The 21,432-nt window shown below is 47.7% G+C and overlaps 7 protein-coding genes across 9 annotated transcripts; 4 read left to right on the top strand and 3 right to left on the bottom strand.

The window, feature by feature from the left end:
* Positions 1-2,084: 2,084 nt before the first annotated feature.
* On the top strand, positions 2,085-4,344 carry LOC6738419. The gene is made up of 3 exons (XM_002085192.4): positions 2,085-2,307; positions 3,261-3,459; positions 3,880-4,344. The coding sequence occupies exons 1-3, from the start codon at positions 2,296-2,298 to the stop codon at positions 4,119-4,121; spliced, it is 453 nt and encodes a 150-aa protein (XP_002085228.2). The 5' UTR covers positions 2,085-2,295; the 3' UTR covers positions 4,122-4,344.
* On the bottom strand, positions 4,345-6,689 carry LOC6738418. Of its 2 annotated transcripts, XM_016171638.3 has the most exons (5): positions 6,557-6,689; positions 6,397-6,500; positions 5,459-6,338; positions 5,249-5,400; positions 4,345-5,187 (listed from the first exon to the last, which is right to left on the bottom strand). In XM_016171638.3, exons 2-5 carry the CDS (start codon positions 6,495-6,497, stop codon positions 4,575-4,577), a joined length of 1,746 nt encoding a protein of 581 aa, XP_016032265.1. In that variant the 5' UTR covers positions 6,498-6,500; positions 6,557-6,689; the 3' UTR covers positions 4,345-4,574. The 2 variants fall into 2 exon arrangements, with proteins under 2 accessions (XP_016032265.1, XP_002085227.1); XM_002085191.4 differs by having other exon boundaries at positions 6,397-6,676.
* A 316-nt stretch (positions 6,690-7,005) lies between these two features.
* On the bottom strand, positions 7,006-9,811 carry LOC6738417 (unc-112-related protein). Its single transcript, XM_002085190.3, has one exon. It carries the CDS (start codon positions 9,456-9,458, stop codon positions 7,311-7,313), a length of 2,148 nt encoding a protein of 715 aa, XP_002085226.2. The 5' UTR covers positions 9,459-9,811; the 3' UTR covers positions 7,006-7,310.
* A 589-nt stretch (positions 9,812-10,400) lies between these two features.
* LOC6738416 (putative odorant-binding protein A10) lies at positions 10,401-11,015 on the top strand. The gene is made up of 2 exons (XM_002085189.3): positions 10,401-10,685; positions 10,738-11,015. The coding sequence occupies exons 1-2, from the start codon at positions 10,415-10,417 to the stop codon at positions 10,932-10,934; spliced, it is 468 nt and encodes a 155-aa protein (XP_002085225.1). The 5' UTR covers positions 10,401-10,414; the 3' UTR covers positions 10,935-11,015.
* Positions 11,016-11,356: 341 nt separating this feature from the next.
* On the top strand, positions 11,357-13,850 carry LOC27206218 (myosin heavy chain, embryonic smooth muscle isoform). Its single transcript, XM_039294375.1, has 5 exons — positions 11,357-11,664; positions 11,733-12,218; positions 12,271-12,496; positions 12,550-13,314; positions 13,376-13,850. Exons 1-5 carry the CDS (start codon positions 11,591-11,593, stop codon positions 13,640-13,642), a joined length of 1,818 nt encoding a protein of 605 aa, XP_039150309.1. The 5' UTR covers positions 11,357-11,590; the 3' UTR covers positions 13,643-13,850.
* A 76-nt stretch (positions 13,851-13,926) lies between these two features.
* Positions 13,927-17,674, bottom strand: LOC6738414 (ribosome biogenesis protein BMS1 homolog). The gene is made up of 2 exons (XM_002085187.4): positions 15,772-17,674; positions 13,927-15,711 (listed from the first exon to the last, which is right to left on the bottom strand). Exons 1-2 carry the CDS (start codon positions 17,561-17,563, stop codon positions 14,018-14,020), a joined length of 3,486 nt encoding a protein of 1,161 aa, XP_002085223.2. The 5' UTR covers positions 17,564-17,674; the 3' UTR covers positions 13,927-14,017.
* A 554-nt stretch (positions 17,675-18,228) lies between these two features.
* Positions 18,229-21,406, top strand: LOC6738413 (coiled-coil domain-containing protein 6). 2 transcript variants are annotated; one of them, XM_016169361.3, is made up of 5 exons: positions 18,229-18,557; positions 19,035-19,160; positions 19,224-19,314; positions 19,379-20,290; positions 20,354-21,406. In XM_016169361.3, the coding sequence occupies exons 2-5, from the start codon at positions 19,045-19,047 to the stop codon at positions 20,831-20,833; spliced, it is 1,599 nt and encodes a 532-aa protein (XP_016032263.1). In that variant the 5' UTR covers positions 18,229-18,557; positions 19,035-19,044; the 3' UTR covers positions 20,834-21,406. The 2 variants fall into 2 exon arrangements, with proteins under 2 accessions (XP_016032263.1, XP_016032264.1); XM_016169362.3 differs by having other exon boundaries at positions 18,230-18,547.
* Positions 21,407-21,432: the final 26 nt, after the last annotated feature.

Raw genomic sequence — 21,432 nt, 5'->3', positions numbered from 1 at the left:
GAACCTGTTTGCGGTTCATACTCCGTTGGGTTCTGTTGTATTTCGGCTGTTTTTTTCTTTTCTTTTTTCTGCCCAATTTTTTTTTTTTTTTGATAATGAGTCGTGAATTTGATGCCCAGGTAGGGGCATTCGACGGAGATCGTTGACATGGCGCAAGTGGCGCGATTCTTTGGATCAGGTTGTGAAATTGTATTTATGAATGAGAATGCCCGTGGCGAGCCAATTAATGCCGCATACCAGAAAGAGTTCCACCGAACCACCACAGCCGGCGCACACACATTCCGAACCCAAGTCGGGGTTCCCAGAACGTGCCCGTTACCGTTATGCGCTGCCGGTCGGATCGACGAGCGCGAGAATGCACATTCCGAAGGATACGTGCGAAATGCGGGCCAAAATGCAACTGCGCAGCAGCATTGCGCATACGCCACGGGGGCCGGCTAACATTTCCGCATGCGAGAATGCAACGAAAGCGAAAAGCAAACATAACCAAAACGAATGTGGAAACGAAACCGAAACCAAATCCGAACCGAATCGGAATCGGAATCAGAAACGTAACAATCTGAACCCATAAAAAGTCGGCCGAAAGTGTGCATTGACCGAGAGAGCGGCTAAAAATACCCGAAAAAGAACGTAACACAAACGATCTGATAAAATAAGAACGCACGATGATGACGCCCGGATCCAGAACAACCGTTAAGTGCTCCACCCCAAATGATGCTGCAACAGGGTGAGCGAAAGAGAGGGCCAGCGCGATACCGAAAGAGACGGAGATAGAGCCGAACAGAAACGACAGTGAAAGTTCTACACTTTCGCTTTTTCACAGAACCCTGCTCAATTTCATACGAAAGCCTTTGGAAATAGTACATCAGTAAATATTCGGTAACTTTATATATTATTTCTATATTAATATATGTATATCTATAATCTATAATTAAACATAACATTTTTTGTTTTAATGAATGCATTTTTTAAGACTTTGAACGGAATGCCCCCTATATGAACATTAGACTTTACTGTTTATTGGTCTCTACAACCAGTTTTTTAAGAATGTTATGTTATCAATTAATTTCAGGTTGAATAAAACACCATGAGGTCCATTGGAATATTATTCAATGCAAAAATTTCTTAAGCTTTCAAATGTCTTAGCTTTCCATTGCTCAACGAACCTGTCATTCTGGACTCTTACTTATAGTAAACAGTAGTAGCTTAGCCACTGAAAAAGATGGTCAAGTCATTTAGAACTTTTTTTTTTAGCATGCTAAATAATGAGTGAGTCTAGTAGAAAGTACGATTTAAAAATGAATTGCCGCTTAATATAAGTAAAAACCGCATTAAAGCTAATCACTGTTGCATTTCTCGAGTTTCAATGGGAAACGCCAGTCAACAATTTCGATCTTACAGTTGTTCAAATTCCACACACAATATTTGAATGGTTTTATGGGTCTGTTAAACTTGTTTATGGCTCCCCATAAATAAGCAATCATATTAGAAGCATGCACGGCTATCAAGAAGTGCGTTGCCCTGGTTGGAAAAGCCCCGGCAACAAGGTCCAAGTTTTCACTTTCACTGCCACCAACGGCCGTCAAAACACCAGCAGCTATTACTACCTTATTACATTGCCAAGGTGCGCTGATAAGAGCGTTTAGACTGTTCCAGCTAATCAAGAGCAGCAGCAAGTCCAGCAGCATGTGGCTGTGACTCAGTGGGTCCCCGAGTCCATTTATGTTGAAATTCGTTTAAGATCGAAACGGCGGCGCCATCAAACTATAAATGCCAACTCTTCGGGTCTGACGTCCGTTCCGAGGCCCATTGATAAAAAAAAGTTATATTTCTGAATGCCAGGCGCGCCCTGCCGCTTACGCAAAACTCCTGCGAGCGGATCCCGCGATCCCCAAAAAGCCGAGATCGAACCCCATACCCCATACTCCAATCCCGCAACCGAAGAAATCACAAATCCCGAAATCTGCTCTCTCTCTCACACCCCCATTGAAATGTGAAGAGCGGCTGTCTGAGCGGCAAACTGAGCCGATCCGAAGCGCCGATCCTCGATTTTTGAGGCGCGTATAAAAGCTTGGCTACGTCGGCAACGAAAGCTCATTGTGCGCTCGCCACTCGTGATTATCAGGTAACGTCGATCGGACGGACGAACGGGTTAACCATTCAGCAAGTTAGCTCAGCAGCAAGTTTGCCCGCCAAAAGAAAACACGTATACGTAGTGTTGCAACCAGAAAGGTGCTCATCGTGCCAACTGATCTACTCATCTATTGAGAATTGTGATCCTAGAACGATACTAAAATGAGTTCAAAGGTGAGTTCGAAATTAATTGAAATTTTTATTTGATAAATTATTTGATTTAGGGGGTTGTATTAGCTAAATATTTAGTTAGTTGCTCAACACCAAAGCATTAAGATTAAGCATTGAGATTAATTAATAAACATTTAGTTCTCACAATGATTTCATATGCCACAATATGCACTCCTTGAATCGAACTGAAACATTTCCAGTACAAGGTGGACTTTTCCACATTGAGTCCAGAAATTTTCCAAACCAATAACTGTCTTCTAAGAACACTCCACTTTAATTACTTAAATTAGCTTCGCGCCACAAAACAAAAAGTGGGTGTGTGCAATTAGCAGGCTGTCAGCTAAAAATATCAATATCCAATATAAACAAATGCGCTTTTGTTCTCCGCGGGCAAGAGCATAATGCCCGCATCGATTCCGAATCGGATTCATATCGGCGGACTGGAGTGTCACCGCAAGGTGCGAAATGCGAAATGCAAAATGCGGAAATGCCTACCTGCGAGGCGCATTACATAATTTCCACTTCAGCTCCAGATCGCCGTAATGTCGGGGAAGTTTCGGTCATTAAAAGCGGCAATTAAATTTCACCATTTGGCCGCGTCGACTTGCAAATGCGCTCCAGTTTATGTTTCGATCTTGATGCGATATTGACCCAGTTAATGGGCGGCATAATCCGGTGCGTGGGAGTCGGCAACGTCATCCAGACATCCCGGCATCCCGACACCCGGCTGTCGTCATCCGAAGTGGTTAATCCAGATGTGTGTCCAGAGCGGCGATCCAGATTCGCATTGAAAAGCCAAAGCAGGGCAGAGTGCAGCCGGTTAGAGGATCGTTGTAACACTTATGCGATAAATTCTGAGCGTCAGCGTTTTATAATTAGGCGCCGGAGGCCGGTTGGGTGTTTAATTTGGAGTACACTCATACTCACTTGTCGTTTCGCCCGCTCCTCCATTGCAGTTGCATATGTGCCGCTGGATGCTGCTGGTCATCGGAGTCTGCTGCCTGATGGGCAGCTCGTCGGGCAGCTTCTGCTCCCTGGAGCGGATGAAGAAGTTCGCGATGGAGGCGTGCGAGCATCTCTTCCAGGCGGACGAGGGTGCCCGCCGCGACAGGAGGTCCATCGAGTACGCGCACCACCATCTGAATCGACTTGGATGTAAGTATCACTATAAATCTTAGATTTTAGAGCATAGTATGTCACTAGGGAAAAAAAGTTTAAATATATCAGATATATTTAAAGTTAAAATTACTAATTAACTTAATCAATTTTAAATTTTGGTTCCAACTATAATGCTTACGTTTTAAAATCTCAATTATACAATATTCACTGTAGATCGGTAAGGAAAAGATTAAGATATTGGATTAGCGAGCTAATAAGGTCACAGTGTCAGTCAACCCGACAATTGCATTCGGAACTGCATATCGAAAACACGTTTTTTTTAAAGTGTGTAGATTGCAATTAATACGCGCATTACACCGGCATTTGCATAAAGCAGTTCCGATGCAAAAGTTTACCGACTTCAAGGCGCAGGTTCAAGATCAATTTGCTCACTGGCTACGTTTTTCCCCTTTTCAGCCGGCAAAACGCACAACAAGCACCACTACATCAGCCGAAGCAGCTATCCAATGGGTGGCTACCTGAAGGTGACCCGGGAGCACTTCAATCGCCTCAGCGAACTGGACATCTTTCCGCGCTACAAGCCCATCAAGCCGCACCACGAGAAGAAGCATCGCTTCAAGAGGGATCACTCGAGCAGGTCCTACAACAACATCCCCTACTGCTGTCTAAACCAGTGCGAGGAGGAGTTCTTCTGCTAAGAGATCTCCAGTGCGATGCTCCATGCTCCATGCTCCAAGTCGGTGCCATCTGGTCAGAATCTTCTGAATCCGTCCATAGTTATAGTTAGGCTATTCATGTACATTCTACAAGTCGCGCTCACTCTTATAGAGTACCTTATTTGTGCCCACTCCCAGGGACACAGATCCATTTACAGTATTTATACACTTAGATCGATTTTGAATAAACAATCGAATACGGCAATTGATTGGAACTAAAGTTTATAAAGTTTTATAAAGGTTGGTGGACATTTAAAACTAAACAAACATTCAGAGAATTTAACAGCATATTATGCTTAGACAACCCATATAAAGTCTTAAACGATTACAATCCTAGTACAAAGTTATCAATATGGCTGACAAATCTTTCTTCTATCACAAACTATTAATCACTAAATCACTTAATAAACGGACAGCTTGAGCCAGGGAATCAGCTTATATGGAACTAATATAGTAGGCGCCTTTGCAAACGTTGCATTTGTACTTGCGGCAGTTTTGTTCGCCAACTGGCTCCAGCGATCGAAAGTACTTGGATACCACCATCAAGATATCATCACGCTGTCTCTGAAGGAAATCGTCGCCGAAGTCATCAAAGGTTTTAACGCAATGCATTAGAATGCGATAGAGGACCGCCTCAGTTGATACGAACGTATTCAGCGAGCGATCAATGTAATCCACGTTCTCCTCTACGAAAGTGCGGGTCATCTGCATTAGAAGCTGTACCGCCTGATCGCTGAAGTATCTGGCCATGGCCTCCAAAACATCCGTAAAGCTAGCCAGATTGCCGATTTGCTCAACGAATTTTTCACCGAATTTCTGTGCAAGCATATCCATATTGATCACCATCTGCCCGCCAATGCCGTAACTCAGTATTTGCGGCAGCAAAGTGGTGGCCACTGTAAGTCCCTGACTTAGGTGTGAGTTCATATTGTGAAGGCTGAGGAGTACCTCCTTAAAAGGAATTTCGTTGAGGGTTCTCACAATATCAAATCGGCCAGATTCATTGTGGAGCTTCACTGTTTCCTGGGAGATTCGATCAAAGACTTTTCTGCTGATACAAGAATGATGAAAGATGGTATACATGTGACAGCCGGGAGGGGTCAACTTGCCTGGATTGATTTCGAAGTGCTCGCCTCAAGGAAGACCCGTTGGTAGCCTTGGAAGCGATACGCATATTGTTGATGGAATGAGTGAATATCACAAGGTGCGAGGCCATCTGCAGCATGTCCAAGCTGTTTATGGCTTGATCATCTCCATGTTTCTGAGGAGGTCGAAACAAAGGTATAAAATTAATGTCTTATTTAGAGGATCCAACTTACCAAATATAAATCGTAAACACCATTCGCCACACCCGTTCCGGCGATGAACACTGAGGCACCATTTATCCCCCTAACGGCCAACTGCGCAGCGGGATTAACTTTGTAGCCAGCACCTGCTGCGGTGGACAAAGCTTTGGTGGCCCCACTGGCTCCTAGGCCCACAACGCCACCAGCTACGCCCAACCAAGAGCTGCGTGCTTCGGTGTCCGTGATGCAGGTGGATTGTCCGTGCCGTCGACGATCGATGAGATGGGAAGCAGAGCGCAGGGTGCTGTAGACTCCGGTGGCCACGCCCACAGCGGTGGCGGCAATCGCGAGCGGAGCGCCCAGTGGCACAGCCAGAGCTGCAGCCACCGGAACACTGGCCACCAAGCTACCAACAGTGGCGACTTTATCGCCAGCATTCAGGATTTTATACCTAGCACGTGCTGCTGGCGTTGGATGGACCATCAACTGGACGCCCGGCTCCTCGTCGCCGGTGAATGTGTAAATTCCTTGGCTGGGTGCGATCATCAAGCCCTTGGGCAGGGTGTTCCGGAAGACGAACTGCTCCCAATTGGCGTACACCCGTGCATTCTCGTCCACAAAAATCATGCAGCAAGCAGCGCTGTTCTCGCCCTTCAAGCAGCGCCGGGTGCGAAAAACCGGGTGACAGGAGTAGTTGGTAGACTGCAGCGCCGATTCCGGGTCTGTATCCGGCGTGACCAGCACGTAAATTATGGCGGAGAGCAATGTGCCGTTGGTGTAACAGCGCTGCTGCCAAATATTCCGGAAAAGCTGCTCCCGCTTTCGTTGAATCGCCTTGGCATTGCGGGCGTCATCATCGTGAATGAGGTTCTCAATCTTTTGCTTTAGAACACCACCCTGATCCGGGGCTAGGCTGTGGGTATAAATATAGTTTAGCCAGGTACGATGATTTAAGAAATTGCATAACATACGAATCCCAAATAATTTCCGAACGCAGCCCACTGCTGAAGCCAAAATCCCTTTGCACTTCGTAGGCGGTGCGAGAATTTTGAGTATTTTCTGTTTTCTCCATGTCCTAATTAATGCAGAATCTGGCACTTTTAATCTGCAGCACAAGTTAAATACACTTACTTTAATTTAGAGACTGTATTTTAATGGGAAATCAATGTAGAAATGCTAATTTTGTTTCCATGACAATTCAACAAAGCTGGCGCCAAATTATCGAGAGCTAATCGATGAAGCTCACGATAATAGTTTATCAATCGATACCGCGTAACTTTAAATTATACATTTTGGCAATATTATTTAAAATCTAAAATTTGTTAATGCCATACAAATTCTGCTTAAAACTTTTTCAATTGATAAAAATTCTTTCAAGTAGTAATAGTTATAAATTGTTATAACTTATATCTCGATCTACAATTTTCCTTTACATTACTTGGTACATAATAATTATTTTACTTAACTTTTAATTGCCATTTTTTACTAAGCAAGTTTAATATTTCCTGACTATCAGTAAACTACTGATTTAATGACTTCAGTACTAGTTCCCCTGAAAAGTCCAATACCCAAAAAAATAGTTAAATTTTAATATGGGATTTTTATTTTAAATATACACTTAAGAGTTAGTGATACAAAAACATTGCTAAGGCCACGGTTAAGTCTAATTAAGAGTTGGACAGGCAAAAGGGCCATTGGCAAGCGATTTTCGCGGTGAAAAATCATCAACAAGATTAGTTAACAATGAGTTAAAAGGTAAATAAAATACACGTATTGCATTGAAGTTGTGAGTCTATCAGTTGGTTATCAGTTAAAACAGTGGTTTATCTTAACAAAATTCGAACAATTGAAACTGGTTGCCATTAAAATCGAGCAATAAATGGTACTAGGACCAGCCGCCGGTAAGTTTGTGGAAGAGCTCCTCGTTCAGGGTCTGGTTGTTGTCCTTGGATCGCATCGACATGAAGATGTAGCCACCGATGAATTCGTGCACCACCTTGCAGTCCGCCGAGTGGCAGGAGAAGACCACATTCTCGTCTTCAAACTGAATCATCATGCACTTAATGTTCCAGTTGACGTTCCACGCCTTCATGGTGTTATATCGCCAGGTCTTAATGTGATCCCCCGAGCTCAGATCCATGCGCATGATGCGATTGTGGGCCACGCCGAGCAGCTCCTCCTTCCGATGCCCGTCGAACTTGATGATAAACAGGCTTACTCCAAAGTCAGGTAACGACCGCCAGGCCTGGATGTACTTCAGTTTTGAATCTAAAGCATTCAGCTCCCGAACGTTGGCATGTGCTTCGAGGATCCGCTGGACTGCCTTGTTGGACAGTTTGCGGACGATCTTGGGCGACAGATAATCAACTGCTTCCACAGAGCGAGGATCGATGTTTACATGAACTCCGTGTGCAGGTCGCTGCATCTGCAGTAGCGAGAGTATGCTGTCCACTTCACTCTCGTACGAGCTGTCCGCCAGGGATCTTCCCTTGGCCGCCAAACGACAGGCAGCCATCCACTTGGCGTACTGCTGCTCGTTCTCGCAGCGCACCCACACCTCGCTGTTGGTACCGTGGCCACCATCTGGGGAGACCTCCAGCCGTATAGCATACTTTCCCTGGGATAGGTTTACATCCGGAGTTACTTCGCAGCCCCTCAGGTTGATGCTTATGACAGGCGCAACACGTCGCGACTCTTCGGCGTTCTTGAACAGATGCAAATGCAGATCCCGATAGGTGAAGTAGTAGCGCTTATAGCCGCGCAGCGTGAACCTTTGCGGCTTCAGGTAACGCAAATAGTCAGAGAGCTCCGGTATGCGTGTAATGTTCCGCGAGTCTCCGCCGTAGTCCGGTCCCTCCAACGTAATCTGTAGCTCTTTGAGTGCCGAATCGATCTCGTCTTCGTTGTCATTCTCCTGACTGGAGGTTTCAATGCCCGAGTCCACTGCTGCACCCTGGGGTGTATGATCTACGTGATGGTTCACCTGGAACTGGAGGGCGGCGAACATAAGGCTCTCCTCCTCTGTGCAATCCAACTCCTCGTTCAGCACACTCCACTTGGCCTGCTCGTACAGCTGATTGATGCGCACCTGGTCGCACTTGGGATTTAGATCGAAAAAGGTGAAGTACTTGAAGCGCAGGCACAGCGTGTCGTACTCGCGTATGCCCTGTTCCATGATGGACAGCGACGAGTCCAGCCAGCCCACATTCAGGCGCGCCTTCTCCACCAGCGACTTGGGGCGCAGCTGAAGAGCTCGCACATCCGCGCATGGGGTGGGCGGAGAGCTGGCCAAATTCTCCTGGAAATCTCCAAGACTTGAGGAGCTTGAATCGTATGTGGCATAGCCAAGCTGACTCTGTTTCCAGGTGCCTGGAAAAGGTGATGCGGAGCGCACCGGCGAGCGGGCTCGGTGATTGTGCGGCGACAGAGGAGCACAGAAGAAGGATCCCGGTGCAGAGGGCTTGTCCAGACTGCCCGTGCTTCCGCCTTCTCCATGAAACGACGTGCTGATGGGCACAAACGAGTTAGTGTCCGCAGCAGGCTGCAGGTAAGTGGTGCCATCTGGCTCAGCAATTGGCACTCGCTTCTGATGCGGCACCTGGGCGAAGTTACGCTTCAGGTGCTCCGCTTCCAGAGGTTTGCACAGGGACAACTCCTCCGGATAGCGGATATCCAACTGCTTGCAAAGATTAACCACCGCCGAGAACGTCTTTACGGAGTAATCCACCCGGCAGTCCAAGTACCTCAAATCCGGCAGCTGCACCCGCAGTATCTTGTGCATGGGCGTGAAGTGCAGCAGGCTATCCGCCTGGACACCGCACTGATCCAGGGTCAGTTTGGTTCGGGTGAGCCAAACATTCCGCGCCGGCCACCACAGCGCATGATCCGACCAGTCCTTGGGGTTCTCCGGATCCACCAGCTGCAGCATGATGCCCCCAATGTGCTGGTCACCGCGCACGCGCATCGTCTTCTCCAGCGCCAGATCCGTGATGAAGATCCGCAGATTCCACGAGTTCTCGCCGACGTGGATCATGGTTCTGCTGTGATGTCACCTGTCCTACTTTCTGCTGCCCGTCTGGGGCGTTTCTAGGTCGTCCTTGGTGGGGCGCCCACTGCAAAATCGAGAGTTTTCCACCGATCGGCGCACAGATGGTCGTCAAATTCGCATTTTCCGCACTGTGACGCAATCCACGGGTCGAAAATTCACTGCAATTGCGTTGACTATGTCGCAATGTTTCCGGATCCGGGCAATTGCATCGATTCGTTTCGCTTGCGTAAATAGAGCAATTAAAGAAAATTCAGTCCATTGAAAAAGAAAGCGCCGAACCGACTGGTTTACCCACTCGCGCTGGTATCGATATATCTCTGACTTGGTTATCTAAATCGCTATCGATTATTTCGTTGATCGGTGTAACCAGATGGAAAAAGGTATATTTTCGATTACTGTTTTAGATTACAGCATTAGAATTTAATTTATGGGCGCGAAGCAGTGTTGAAATTCAATTTAATGGGATGCCTTTTTAGTTTGAAATAATATTTTAAATTCTTTACCGAGGGACCCTTATTGTATTGCAATTACCAATACCCATTAAAATTGTACTCAAAAGTGAGGGTATTATTTACAGTATATAATAAATCTTGATATCTTGATAAATCTTGATGATTAAGCATTCAGATTCTAAAAGCAAAAATTACTATCACACAAAGCCCTATATTTATTTATTGCTCACTTATTAGATATTTTATTTTTATATCACACAAAACAAACTGCTTAGCCCAGAATAATTTTTTTTTAAAATTTCTTTAGAAAATAAGCCACTGCCGCATTTGCCTGTTGATGGGCTCAAGGTAATCAAATTAAATTGACTTAATTTGAGCCCAATTGGTAAGTGGTCAAATTGGACGGAGACACGCAGTGTACTTCCAAACGGAGGCCTGTATAAAAGCCCGGATTGCTAATACGGTTAACAGCATACGATCGATTCGAAAATGGGACAGCCCGGTTTCCGTCGTGCCATGGGGCACTTTTCGTTGGTGGTGGCACTGATGTGCACCACCTGTTTCCAAGTGGAAGGACTACCCCATCCGCCGGCCACGTCGCCGTCTCCAATGATGGAAAGGATGGTGGAGCAGGCCTACGACGATAAGTTTGACAACGTCGATCTGGACGAGATCCTTAACCAAGAGCGACTGTTGATTAACTACATAAAGTGCCTGGAGGGCACAGGTCCTTGCACTCCCGATGCCAAGATGCTGAAGGGTATGTTTGAAGCCCAATTCAATAATTCTCTGTAATACCCAATCTCTTGTAGAGATCCTACCTGACGCCATCCAAACCGATTGCACCAAGTGCACGGAGAAGCAGCGGTATGGTGCTGAAAAAGTGACCCGTCATCTCATCGACAACCGACCCACCGACTGGGAGCGTCTGGAGAAGATCTACGATCCCGAGGGAACCTACCGCATCAAATACCAGGAGATGAAGTCCAAGGCCAATGAGGAGCCTTAATCAACCTCTATTTTACTTCGTTGTTATCTTAAGTGATTTTATTTTGCTTTAATTAACGAATAAACTGCAGAGAAGCTTCAACCTTTGACCTTTTTGAAAGTATCCATGCCGTAAGTATCTATGAAATTTAAATTACTTGACATTAGTTAAACAACTTAAATAAATAGTTACAGATATAATTTGTTAAAAAAAAAAGTTTAAAAAAGGAAACCTTTAAGGTATCATTTTGATTTAATGAGGAACAAATTGCTATAATGTTAAATAAATATACAAAAGTGCAACTTAATTTAAAATAGTATAAGAAATCATTTCTAGTTTGAAAGCAGAATCGTTTGAAAAAGGATAAAAGTTGTCTCGATTCCCCAATTCGATAGACGAGCAATCGGAGGCGTCATGGCAACCAGTTCCTAGGACCCCGATTCCGGATTCAGCCCCAACAACGCAGCAGTCGGCGGAGCAAACAATAAACAATAGACATCAAACATCCAGGCGTAACCACAGTAGCAGGCACTTGGTTTTCAGTTACATTTCGACTTCACCTAGCGCCGGCTCTCCATCTATTTCTATACACTAGACATCCGAATTGCCTTCTGAAAATTATTAGCTTTCTCGAGCTAACCCAGTGACAATCCTCCGGAGCAGCGGCAGGGTCTTAGATGGTATCGCCGCGTAAGCTGGCATCGTCCTACGGCCCAAGAGCATCCCAATCGGAAGCGAACAATCTGATGGCGTGGGTAGAGTCCACATCTTCGGCAGTAGCCACTATCTAAAGTCTCCCCCCTAAATCCCCTTTTCTAGAGCGTCGGCAAAGAGCTGTGAGAGCCTATTCTCGGCCAGCTCCCGGGAGTCGGCCAGCCTGATCTACCAACGCAGCAAGGCGCCACCGCAACAACGTGGCGGCGTTAAGGGTTCCGGCAGTATGAGCTCCCAGAACCACAGCGAGATCCATCAGCGCGTCATGTCCGCGAGGAACCTGCGCGCCAAGACCTTCCAGAACCAACTGGCCGATGCCCAGGCGGAGATTGCCAATCTGGCGCACGAGAATCGCATGCTGCGCACGCTCCACAATCGCCAGTCATCGGCGCTCAATAAATACGAGGCCAACAACGCCGAGCTGCCCAAGTTGCTCCGCTCCCATGCCGAGGAGCTCCGCGTGTGGCAGACCAAGTACCGCACTCTACAGGCTGCGAACAAGGCTCTGGAGCTAAAGCTCAAGCAGAAGGAGGAAATCATCCTGACGCTGAGCGATCAAAACAAGCACTACAGCCAGCTCAACAAGGATAAGTATGTTTTCAATTACTTCAATCTTCAATCCTTTTGATTGTTTTTGATTTAGGAATCTCGACGAGCGCCAAAAGCTTCAGGAGAAGCTGAAATCCCTGGAGCAGCGTTTGGAGGAGAAGGACAACGACATGAAGCTGATGGCCCGCAAGGTGCAGCTGGAGTCGAAGAACATCCGCCAGCAACTGCTCAACGAGCAAAGGAAGGGCAAGGAGGTGATGCTGAAGCTGGAGAAGGCCAAGCTGGAGATCAGTGGATACCGCAAGCTGGAGGAGTACACTGTGGGTATTATAAGTAATTCAACTAAGTTATCTTTAAACTTTTGAGCCTTCAGCTCGGCACCGACAAGGTGAATCCCCTGTCCTCCGGACGACGAACCAAACTGAGTGGCGTCACCGATGAGCCGGACAAGATCGACAAGTTGGAGAAGTCAATGGAAATGCTGGACAAGGCCATCGAGAAGAACAACCAAAGCGAATTCACGGCTTTGACGGATGTGATGGAGTCGGAATCGTTCTACGACTTCGACAAGGACAGTGCCGAGGACAAGAGTGGACCAAACACTCCACCTAGTCAAATCGAACGACAGGTGGGCGGGCGGGGCGGCAAGCTTGTCCTGCCGCCCGCCACGAACCACGCTAAGATGGGACAGAAAGCCAATCGGTCCACTTTGAGCCAAGTGCTCTCGGCCCAGGCAAAGATTTCGGTATCTTCTGGAAAATCTGCTAAATCACGCATTGCCGTTGCTGTGCCCAAAATGGAAAGTGTCCAGGTTATCAAGCGTCGCGAACCGGAGACCATGTCCAGACTGGCTTCCGCCGAAACCAAGCCCAAGCAGAAGTCTCTGGAGTACGAGTACGAGGACGACTATGAGCCGGCTGGCGATGATGGTGATGATGACGCCTACGGCCTGATGAGCAAGATGTGCGAGGGGGAAGAGGAACCACAGGACAACAGCGAAGAGAATGCCAACGACAGCAGTCTATTGAAATACTCGGCATACATGGATAACAAGAGTAGCGAGGGCGATCCCCTGGAGGAATCAATGGAGGAGTACGACGGAACTGATGGTCAACAATCGCAGGGCAGCGACGATGAGGTGACTGTTGCCTTTGTAATTCCCATCCACTAGTAGTACTTAAGTGATTTCTCAATCGCAGGACCATAGTGTACGTGCTCCGCGTCTGAAGGAGAACATGTCCAGCCTACGCAAGCAGATCTCGGATGACTTCAAGGACCGCGAGAGTTTCCTGAAGACGTTCTGCCGCCAGGCCAGCAACAGCCATATGCGCGACGATCCTGCGCCGAAGAAGAGGAGCAGCATCGCGACCGGAGCAGCGGCCAGTAGTAGCCACATGACCGGCAGTCGTAAGCATGCCCTCTTGGCCGCTCTAAAGACGATCGACGACAACAAGAGCCAGGACTAGAGTGCACTGCATCAGTTCCACCCATGTCCAGTTCAAGTTAGTCCTTAAGCGGTGTTGAGTTATATATATATTTTTCAAGATGAGGCCCGTGTGTCCGGCGTAGCTGGAGTAGTTGCATCAGTGGTTTGGCGAAGATGGATCGAATCCAGCCCTTGATGCAGTTGCTCCAGCGCCGGTCGCATGGTCGTTGATTAAATTTTAATATAAACATTTTTGTGTTTGGTATATAATTGGAAGTATTGCCCTTATCCTCATATCCACATTGTATCTGATAGTCGATGCACTCAATTATTAAAAACATTTAATTTTGTTATATCTACATTTTATACAGCAAAATGCCTTAGAATTGTCCATTGATTACTCTCGAGAACAAAATCAGGCAGTCTGCTTTCCTCGCACCTTGCTGATGGCCCGCGATACCTTCTTGCGCAGCTCCTTTTGGCGCCGCTCCTTGGAAGCCATCTTCTCCCGCTTCTTCTCGCGGTAGTTCTTGATGCGCTTCTTCATTTCCATGCGTTCACGTTGCCGCTTATCCTTAAAGTTGGTCTCGATCATCTTCATCATCTTGGACACCTTCTGCTCGTACGGTGAGTTAACCACGGCCACGCGCTCCAGCGCCGCCTTGGGATTCTCCGGTCCCAGCTTGGGCTTGTCCTTGTACGGCAACGCCCGCTGAAGGGCCTTGGGTATGGTAAGTGGGCGGAAGATCTTCTCCTTGCGCACGATCGACGTGTACATGCTGTCGGGCTGGGCTGCATTTTGCACTGCCCTCTCCCGCTTGAGTTGACCGAGCGTCTTCATGCCCTGCCACTGGCTCTTCTGGTCCAGCGGCAGGAGGAGTGAGGTCACAGGAGCATAGAACCGAGGCACTTCCACACGGAACCAGGTGCGGCAGAAGACTATGTCGCTCAGAAGGATCTTGTCCTCGAATGTGGCACGATAAGAACCTTCGGGCGTGTGGTGAGCCTTCTTGATCTGTCCACGAATTCCGGACACCGTTTTGATCTTGGCTCCTTCGAACTTTGCAACTTCCAGTGAGGAGTTAAACATGTCCTTCACAAAGGCCGTCTTCTTGTAGATCTTAAACGGATGTCCCACCAGCTTGAGCTTCTTCATGATCTGCGAAGATTTGTCCACCTCGGTGACACAGCCTGTGGCCGCTATCCGGAAGCCCAGCCGACGCATCTCCTCCTGATCCTGACGCACCGTCTGCAAGGCCAGGAAACCAGTATTTTGAGGCGTTATTGGGCCCCAGAAGGTCATGCTGCAGGTGACATGATTAGGCGTATACTTAAGGTATCGCTGACGGAAGTTGTCCTCCACCTTAGCATAGATGGCCACTGTTTGGAAACGGCGCCAACCCATTGAGATGATCAAAGGATCACCTGTTTTGAGGATCTTCTTGTACCAGCGGTGCTTCTTCACCTTGCAGTTGACATAGCCAACGTTCTCCTCGGTCATGTTTAAGGCACCAACCAGTACCGGATAGCTGGCATCGAAATTCTCGATGAACTCGGCGGGCAGCTGCTTGAATCCAAGGCGAACGTAAAGACCCGGCCGATAGCCCTCGATCTGAATGCGGAACTCATTGTCCAGGTGGGCAAACTCGCTCTTGTTTAGCTCGCTCTGCCGCTGAGCCTCCGCTTTAAGGTCATCGTAGAAGGAGTGATCGCCAGTTATCCGACCATTATCCTCCTCGCCCTTTCCCTCGCCGCTGTTGTCGTACTCCGCATCGAACTTGGCCTTTAATTTTAATTTTTTTGCCATCAGTTCGGCCTTGGTGAGATTTTCCTCCTCTACGCGGGTCAGTTTGCGCTTGGCTGCTGAGGAATCATCAGGTTTGGAATTCTCTTCTTCCGATTCTCCACCATCTCCTGCTTTCGGTTTACCGCTGTGCTGCTCGCCCGTCTCCAAATCCTCAAAGTCTCCGTAAACTTCGCTTTCTGCGTCACTCATGTCGTCCATCTTTAGTAGATTTTCAGCATCCTCGCTAGCCTTCCACTTGCCAGTAACGAAGCAGTTCTTGATAAGTTCCTTGTTGTCTTCCGCCAGCCAATCCCGAGTGGCATCTTAAATTTAAAACAAGTGTAAATAGATTAACCATTCTTAGAAAAATATAGTTTACTTACCACCCTGATACTCGAAGAAACACCGCTCGTCTTTATCTTTAATGTCCTTGTCTGATTGCTGCTGGCTTTGTTTTTTTGCAGCCACCCGGAACAGGCCACCTAGTTCTTCTTCTGAGTCGTCGTCTTCTGCTTGTGCCTCCTGACGACTATGTTCACTCTGATTATAAACACCGTAGACGAGGCGCATCAGGTTTTTCGACTCCGAGTGACGTTGGAGGAAAGCATCGCGGGCCTTCTGCGCCAGGTTAGTTTTCCAGCTCATGTTGCTGGCCAGGACGCGAGCCTCCTCATCGTCCGAATCGGATTCGTTGGAAGTTTTCACATTTCCCAGGCTTTGATACTCCTCATCGCCAGAAGAAGCATCTTCCTCCTCAGCATCCTCCTCCTCCTCACTGTTCTCCCCACGCCAATCGTCCGCATCGAACTCATCCTGCTGCTCATCCTCACTGTCAGCGGCATCCAGACCAGAGTCCTCTCCATCGTCATCCTCATTCTCACTACTTTCCGCCTCTTCATCCTCCTCTTCGTCGTCCTGATCATTGCGGAAGTCCTTGGACTTGATTGGCTTGGCATCTGAGAACAGACGGAACTCTTGCTGCTCCATCTGCTCATCGATGGTGGCCTTCTTATCGATCAGCTTGTTCACCAGCTCCGCCTGCTCGGCAGCCTCAGCGCTCTGCTCCTGTTCCTTGTGCGAATGCGATCCCTGTAGCTCAATGTAGACCGCATCCTTGTCGTAAACAATGCCACCGACTCCGGACATGGGGGCGTACAGTAATCGTTCTTTCTCCAGCAAGCTTCGCTTCTTTTCCGTTCCAGGCAGGGGGCAAGGATCGGGAATGACGTTCAACTCGTCGATGCGGGCATCACCCAGGCCAGCTATGTGCACCATGTGTTCCTGCTTGAGAGGAACTCCTCGGACATAGCCGTACAGTACAACCTCACGATCACACTTGGGATCCCGGCGCACGCGATCTGTGTTTGTCACATCTTCTATGCGGTCAACCAGCAGATAACTATGTGCACCTCGCCACTGCAGCGGGCGGAACTTCATTACGGAGATAAATCGACCCAAGTTTTTGACTTCGTTCCGCAGGTACTCGCCGTGAAGAAGACCAGAAAGGTAGAAGAGCTTGGCGCCATCGTAGACTTCCGTCCAGAAGCGGTGCTTGAGCTCCTTCTTTCGCTTTCTCAGCTGCTTGGGGTTCTTGATCATGTCCAGGTGGGTAAGTACGCCCATTATCTTGGGCATGCCGTGCACCTGGCAGATGTTCAGGAACTCAAAGATCTCCATTTCGAAGCCGTAGCTTGCGTCGCAGAGCAGCAGGACCAGATCGGCGCATTTGGCCACATCGATCATGGAGTTCACATCGTTGTTGCACTCAAGCAGGGTGATCCGGCGCTTCTTGGAGGTCACAATAGTAATGGGACCCTTTATATCGGTGACATTCGTCCGCGTAAAGCTTTTGATTAGGTCCTTGATCAGCGTAGTCTTGCCCACTTTGGGTGGTCCCACTACGGCAATCAGCACGGGTGGCGGTACGTCCGGAGTTTGATCGACAACCGGAATATGCTGCTTCTTGGCCGTAAGGTCCTCCTTGCGCCGGAAGTTCCTCTCTGCTCGCTGCGCCGAGTTGATGGCAAACGCCTTGGGATTCCTCTGCCTGGCGGTCAACTCGGGCTCCTTCTGGTTGGAGTCCTTCTTGGCCTTTAGCTTCTTCTTGTCCGCCTTCACGCCGGACTGGCGGGCGCGGTGCTGCTTTCGCTTGTCCTGGCCGGCATCGTCGGCCATTGTTACAGCCTTTAAATATCTCAAATTATTAAATTATCCGCTGTTTACGCGCTGCACGTGGAGCCAGTGTTGCCAGATTATGAAACAGCTCCAAATCAATTGGTTTCATCCAGCCCTGAATTCATATCGTAAATAAAAAGTACGATAGATTGTTTAAATATATATATTTTAAATATATATTTGGCTTACAAAATCTATTGAGTAAAGTAAAAAAAGTCTCCATACTAGATAACCCAATTAAAGCTTATGAACGTATTATTAAATTCAGCATATGTTATATGCACTTTGGTTGTAACACATATAAGTGTAACCAAAATCGCCACAGAACCATAGTAATCGGGAAATCACCATCAGATATAGCAATTCCTAATTTCAACGTCATCGTGAAACTCAGGAAAAATGGTATACGAATTAGAAACGCTTGAAACACAAATTTTAAAAAAAAATAATTTATTGAGTATTGACACTTTTAAGTAAAATGTCAAATAATTCACATTTAGACTTCCACCTCATTAAGACTAGAAAGAAACTTACAAAATTTACGTGGGTGTCTATTTGCTGATATATTTTAATAAAATTATAATACAATATTTGAATAAAATAGTTTTATTGTTTTCCACCTATACTGGTATTTCCTCGAGTGTCATCACTACCTTGCAGCGTTTCGCTGTGAGCGCTTTTTCGGTATTTCGCCACATATACGGTCACACTTCTGCACTGTGGATTTTTCGCAATTTGACATTAATTTTATTCGATCGGCTCGGTCAAAATGTACCGCACTCAGATCTGCAGGCCCTAAGCAGACGCCTAAGGTTCAACTCTACCCCGTTCGCGGCTGCATCCTTTCACCTGCGCAGGTGAAACGCTAGAACGGCAACCAGAGCCCTGGTGAAACAGAGTCGGCGAAGGAGTGTTCAAGAGGGGGGAGGAGCAGTACGGCGGAAGGCAAAAGTCTTTTAAGGCGAAACAGCGCACAAAAGCCAGGTAACCAAAGGTAGTTTCTGTTAGATAGAATCGAAGATTTTCAGCCGGTTGAAATGAGAGGCCTAATCCCAGATGCGAGTTGCAAGTCACTGGCGGTGGTGGGCTGTGGGTGGTGGTGGTGGCGATGGCGATGGCGATGGCCTGCCAGCCTGTGCAAACCCTTCGTTCGCCGACCTTGCCCTTCTATCGATTTCCGAAAAATTGCATCAAGCCAGATGCACAGAAAATCACAGCTGAAGGTTAAACTTTTGCATCGGATCAGGGCCAAAACCAAACACCACCACCGACCGATTTCTTTATTCTTTGTTCCTCACGAGGCGCAGACGAATTCAAGAATAAAGAACAGCCAGTCGCCACATATATATGTACTCAGGCACATATGTATATATATATATGTGGTTAAAAAGCGACTGGCATACATTATTTCTTGTCATACATATATGTATATGCTCAAAAAACGTAATGGCAATGGGACATTTATCTTTAGTTTTGCAGGCATGGAAAGTCCCTGTGAATCCGAAAGTTCGCTGGACGGCGGCACCATGCTGCCACCAAGCCCAGTGTCCCGGGAGCAGCTCCAGAAGAGGATAGAATCGCTTACCCAGCAGAACAAGTAAGTCGGCCACTATAAATACAATGCAGATTTACCACAAATAATATGACTCTTCGCTTCTAGGGTTCTGAAAGCAGAGCTGGATACCTTCAAGACCAAGTGCAAAGTGGTGCAAGAGGAGAATCGCTGCCTCAAGCAAGCCTCAGTCATCATTGTTAGTAAAACCTTTATGGTATATCACAAACGTTGCTTCAATATTCCTATGTTCACTTTTACAGCAAGCCAAAGCCGAGCAGGAGGAAGAGTACATCTCGAACACACTGCTGAAAAAGATTCAGGCCCTGAAAAAGGAGAAGGAGACCCTGGCGCACCACTATGAGCGCGAGGAGGAGTGTCTGACCAACGATCTCTCCCGGAAGCTCGACCAGCTGCGTCAGGAGAAGTGCAAGCTGGAGCAGACACTCGAGCAGGAGCAGGAGTGCCTCGTCAACAAGCTCATGCGCAAGATTGAGAAGCTCCAGGCGGAGACGGACAACAAGCAGACCAATCTCGAGCAGCTGCGCCGTGAAATGGTCGAGTTGGAGAACACGCTAGAGCAGGAACAGGAGGCTCTTGTAAACAAGCTGTGGAAGCGCATGGACAAGCTGGAGACTGAGAAGCGTTCACTGCAAATCAAGCTGGATCAGCCGGTTTCCGATCCGACCACGCCGCGAGACATCACAAACAACGCCCATGCCAATGGTGGCGATACGGCCACCAGTTTGAGTGCTCATATCCAGACTCTGCGCTCCGAAGTGCTTCGCTATCGCTCCGACCTGGCGACCGCCCAGAAGGAGGCTACCATCAAAACACAGCAGTATGCGCAGGAAGAGAAGTCGATTCGCGAGGAAAACGCTCGCCTTCAGCGCAAGCTGAAGCAGGAGGTGGAGCGCCGCGAAGCCCTATGCCGGCACCTCTCCGAATCGGAATCGTCGCTAGAGATGGACGAGGAACGCTTCTACAACGAGAACCTGATGGGAGGCGGTTCGTTCGCTGTAGCGACGGCAGCAGCCGCGGCCGCAGCATCGGCGGTGAGCGCCCAGCGACAACGCACCATCAGCAGTCCCGTCTCCCACAGTCCTTCGAGTAGCCGACCTCTAAGTCCGGGCACGGCGGTGCAAAACCGCTGCTATGCCTGCGGCCAGCTAGTGGTCAGTGCGAAATTGTGAATTGCTGCTTTCCAGATTTTTAAAATTCGAAATTCTTCGTTTCAGAATCGTCGTGCCAGCGAACGCTTCATCAAGCCAGCACTGCCAACGCCCATGCTGGGCCTGAACACTTCTGCACCCAACGTGCTGACCTCAACGAACCCACTGCTGGGCATTTTGGGAACCGGCAGCTCCTCATCGTCTGCGTCCGTGTCAGCTGGGAATGCCGCTGGCGGCTTTCTCTCGAATCTGGGAGGCGAACGCCTAAGCCTTGGCTCGTCGAATTCAGCTGGCGGCAGTGCCACCTTCTTGGCCGGCGGTGGAGGTGGTGGTCTGCTGGCCCATCTCACTAGCCACTCCAGCGCTTCGTCGTCATCGTCCAATTTGATGAACATCAGCCTGAACAACTCGTCCAGCGGCAATCTTGTTAACAGCAGCAGCAACTCCTCACTGTCGGCGTTCACGCCAACCAATCCGCCCAGCTCGGCGGCCACGGCCTTTATCCAGCCAGCCAGTCCCATGGACACGTCCACCTGCAAGGACTAGGAGGATGCAGTAGCTCTCGCACAGGGATACAGAAAAATCATGACTTATTCACACACTTTCACACGAAAACACACTATATTCATAAACACGCACGCATGCAAGCAACCAGTTTAACGATCCTAAAAACATAAGAAAACACAGAAACAAAAGATGAGAAAGTAAACTATCGTAAGCTTCTCCAGGGCGACTCAAAGTCGCCTCATTTATATATGGTTAATATGTATATGTATGTTCTATTTGATCAAAATCTCTTAAAACCTTTCAATAACGGAATTCCTAGGCGAACGAATATTTAGCGCTAATGTTTAAGATTTGAATGTTTTTCTAATTTCGCTCGGTTCCAGTTAAAGTTAAGTGAAACACAGCTAATAATGAGATATGGAGGATATAGGGGATGAGAATGAGGATGGACAGCACACGCTAACCAGATCGTATGAATTTATAAAAAGGGTGAATTCTATTCATGTCGAAACCATTTTCCCACAATTCCTTCGCATGTGGGCCTAAAAATTTTGAAGTATGTTTATGTAAGCCAACAAAAATAAAGTTCAACAATTTAAAATTAAATAAAAATTCGCCCAGAAATGTTTAAATTAAAG

Source organism: Drosophila simulans, chromosome 3L (genome assembly GCF_016746395.2).
Source record: "Drosophila simulans strain w501 chromosome 3L, Prin_Dsim_3.1, whole genome shotgun sequence".
In the NCBI taxonomy this organism is placed as follows: domain Eukaryota; kingdom Metazoa; phylum Arthropoda; class Insecta; order Diptera; family Drosophilidae; genus Drosophila; species Drosophila simulans.
The sequence above is the reverse complement of the archived record's forward strand: the minus strand, read 5'-3'. Positions and strand labels throughout refer to the sequence as shown.